Source organism: Poecilia reticulata, unplaced genomic scaffold (genome assembly GCF_000633615.1).
Source record: "Poecilia reticulata strain Guanapo unplaced genomic scaffold, Guppy_female_1.0+MT scaffold_131, whole genome shotgun sequence".
NCBI lineage: Eukaryota > Metazoa > Chordata > Actinopteri > Cyprinodontiformes > Poeciliidae > Poecilia > Poecilia reticulata.
The window spans coordinates 735,661-738,738 of record NW_007615014.1 but is presented as its reverse complement, the minus strand read 5'-3'; the positions used below and the strand labels follow the sequence as shown (position 1 = coordinate 738,738).

General features: G+C 42.1%; 1 protein-coding gene across 1 annotated transcript; it reads left to right on the top strand.

Moving 5' to 3' along the window:
• Positions 1 to 607: 607 nt before the first annotated feature.
• LOC103459887 (cysteine-rich and transmembrane domain-containing protein 1) lies at positions 608 to 2,724 on the top strand. The gene is made up of 4 exons (XM_008401817.2): positions 608 to 743; positions 1,034 to 1,077; positions 1,890 to 2,004; positions 2,077 to 2,724. The coding sequence occupies exons 1-4, from the start codon at positions 674 to 676 to the stop codon at positions 2,187 to 2,189; spliced, it is 342 nt and encodes a 113-aa protein (XP_008400039.1). The 5' UTR covers positions 608 to 673; the 3' UTR covers positions 2,190 to 2,724.
• The last annotated feature ends 354 nt before the right edge of the window (positions 2,725 to 3,078 follow it).

The window sequence follows — 3,078 nt, the reverse complement described above, 5'->3', positions numbered from 1 at the left end:
GATGGACGGTTCCTGTCCACCAATCTCAGCCAGATCACCTGGATGACATCATCAGTACCTGCTGTAGTAACTAGGAGCTAGCTAGCTGGTTAGCATGCTGGTTAGGTATCAGACTGGTTCTGGTTGTTGCCWTGCCAACCCGCTGCCAGTCCAGCTCTCCCAGCAGCAGCTGACTGGGTTAACTGGAACAAGCTGCTCCTGTGTGGGACAGACGGCTATTTGTGTCTGTGTGGCGGTTGCTATGGCAACCTGTTTATTAGATGAGCGCTGGTATGGAGGCATCTGACTGCACTGTGTGTCTGCTGGTGGACAGTCATGTCCACATGTTTCTGCAGGGACAAATGTTTACTGACTGCCTGGTGAAAGGTCAGAGGTCAGACTGACTGGTTTGGAGGGAAATCCGACATCAKGGCGATGCTAATGAGATTGTTACAGATGAATCTGCAGCAGACCCATCAGATTTATGTCCTGGAGCGTCTCAGGCTTCAGGACATAAATCTGATTATTCAGGACATAAATCTCATTATTTCCACAGAGATGGAAATAATGTCTCAGATTGAAAATGAATCTAATMATTTACTTTAAATGATTAGATTTCATCATTTAAGATAGCAAAAACATGTTTCTGCTTTCTGCATAGATCCATCCACCATCCAACCATCCATCCGTCCAGATGAGTGATCATCCTCCTCCGTATCGTCCGTTCTTCCCAGACGATTCGTCTCCCTCCATGTTTCCTCCAGGTTCGTTTCTGTTTTTATCACAAAGCCAGAAATCATTTAGTAAAATTTAAACTTTAGTGAACTATTATTTACTTTTCATTCCTGAGATGCCACAACTTCATTACTATAATATTTCTGTCATTATTGTAATTTCTCTTTCTAAAAAATGAGAAATTAAATTTATCACATTATTTTCACATTACTGACTTTATCTGTCACCTTTATGAGACGACCTCATTTATCTCTAAAGGTTTGTTTTTGTTTTTTCTGCTTCACTTTTTGTAAAATGTATTTTTGTCGTTTTCTMTCAGCTTTTTACTCCCCGCCCACCGCCTTCCCCGGCTCCGCCTATCAGGTACCCAGAATGAACCGCGGYAGCTTTCTGTCCGACGTCATGTGATTGATTCACCTGCTGCTGATGTGACGTGATGAGTTCAGAATAAACTACAGGAATTGTATTTATTATATTAACAGCCAGATAATTACAAGCTGTTTTATCATAATTAATCCAAACATAATAAAATCAAACTATAAAGTCCAGTTTAAACATAATCCAGCTTTCTCCCAGTCATGAAGCCAAAAAGTTTTAATATCTGAGGAGATCAGCTGATCTTACTTTACAGAAATACTCATACGTTTTAATTTAACGTTTATTATCCAAGTAAAAACTCATTCAGATTAAAAAAGTAATTTACTACAAACGGCAGAACAAGATGAAAACAGAGTAACTGGCCAGCAGGGGGCGCCATTCAGGCCAGGCYGAGTTGGGTGGTTCTTTAGTAATCCAGAGGAAATTTTGAAACAATGTGTTGCTCTCGCATATGAACATCCATAAAAACTAGATTAAAAACATTAGAAACAAAATAAAAAATATAAAAACTACAACAAAGACAATAGACGGAAACAAACCATGAGCTGTTGTTCAAATTATGACCAGCAGATGGAGCCAAAAACTTCTAGTGTGTGTTCAGCATCTTTTCTTCCTGTAAAGCGCTTTGAGACGTTTATCCATAAGTCGTTTAATAAATAAAAGTTACTGACTGGTTTAGTTTTGATCCGGTTCTGGACCAGAACAGAACTGAAGCAGATTATTGAGTTAAATTAGGAGATTAAAGTTTCACATCTGAATTTCCAACAACACCCCACCCCCCACCTCCTCTGCCGCAGACTTTCCCTCAGACCATTCTCCAACCAGRACCCGCTGCACAGCAGGAGGCCTCTGTGATGTCACCTGGTTACTACGGCAACAAACACCAGGCCTCCCATCCAGCGAAGCCAACAGGTAACCTCCTCACCTGCAGACTGTAGTCTGATTGGCCACAGACTAACGGTAGACTGATGATGTCATCGACAGTTCTGCTGATGGATCCTCGGACCAATCAGCAGCCGGGCGGTGTCGGGTCGTACCTGGCCGCATGTTGTGCTGCACTGTGCTGCTGCTGCCTGTGGGACCTGCTGCACCGCTGACCATCATCACCTTCATCATCATCCTCAGCAGTGACCATGTGACCGTCTGGTCTGCTGACACCAGGAATATCCGACATGTTTGGGTTTAAATCGACGTTATTCTCTATGAAGGTTCAGAGGAAAATCCCGCTGTCTGATTGGACGGCGAGTAGAAACAAACATGGAGGATGATAACATCATGTGAAAACATTTTCTAACCACTCTGCTGGTGTCTCTTTAATTATTGATCTTATTGAATATCAGATTGGTCACAGCTGATCTATAAAGTGATTGATAGGTAACTTTGTATTATAACATTTTGACAGTTTTTCTCTGTTTCCTTTTTTTTTCTAAAGAAAACATGTTTTCTCTTATGCAGCTGCARTTTTGTTTATTCAATTCCAGTTTATTGTACCAAACATCTCAGCAATACGGCAGGTCAAAGTGTTTTACATGATAAAAACATGAGATAATAAACTTTTTGATTAAGAATATAGAATGAACAAGTAGCCAGTACAGCATTTTTATCAATGCCATCATAAAACCATCAATCATTTCTTTCATCTTCATTATTGCTGTAATCAGGGATCTGCAGCTCCAGTCCTCTGCACCGTCCTGCAACTTTCAAACACGCCTGAATCAGATGAGCAGTTGCTGAGCAGAAAACCTTGCTGACTAGGAGGAACCTGACCTCTCACTCAAGTTTAGTTCAGCTTAGATTAGTTTAAAGGTTTCTATCCAAGGCGTTCCCAGCAGAGGAACATCGTCCTGGTCTTCTTCTGGGTCTCCTCCCAGTGGGATCTGAACGCCTCACCATCCGAACCACCTGGCTCCTCTCAGGGTGGAGAAGCAGCAGCTCTGCAGGATGACCGCCACCTTATTGCGGTGGAACGGACCGAGTGTCCAATGA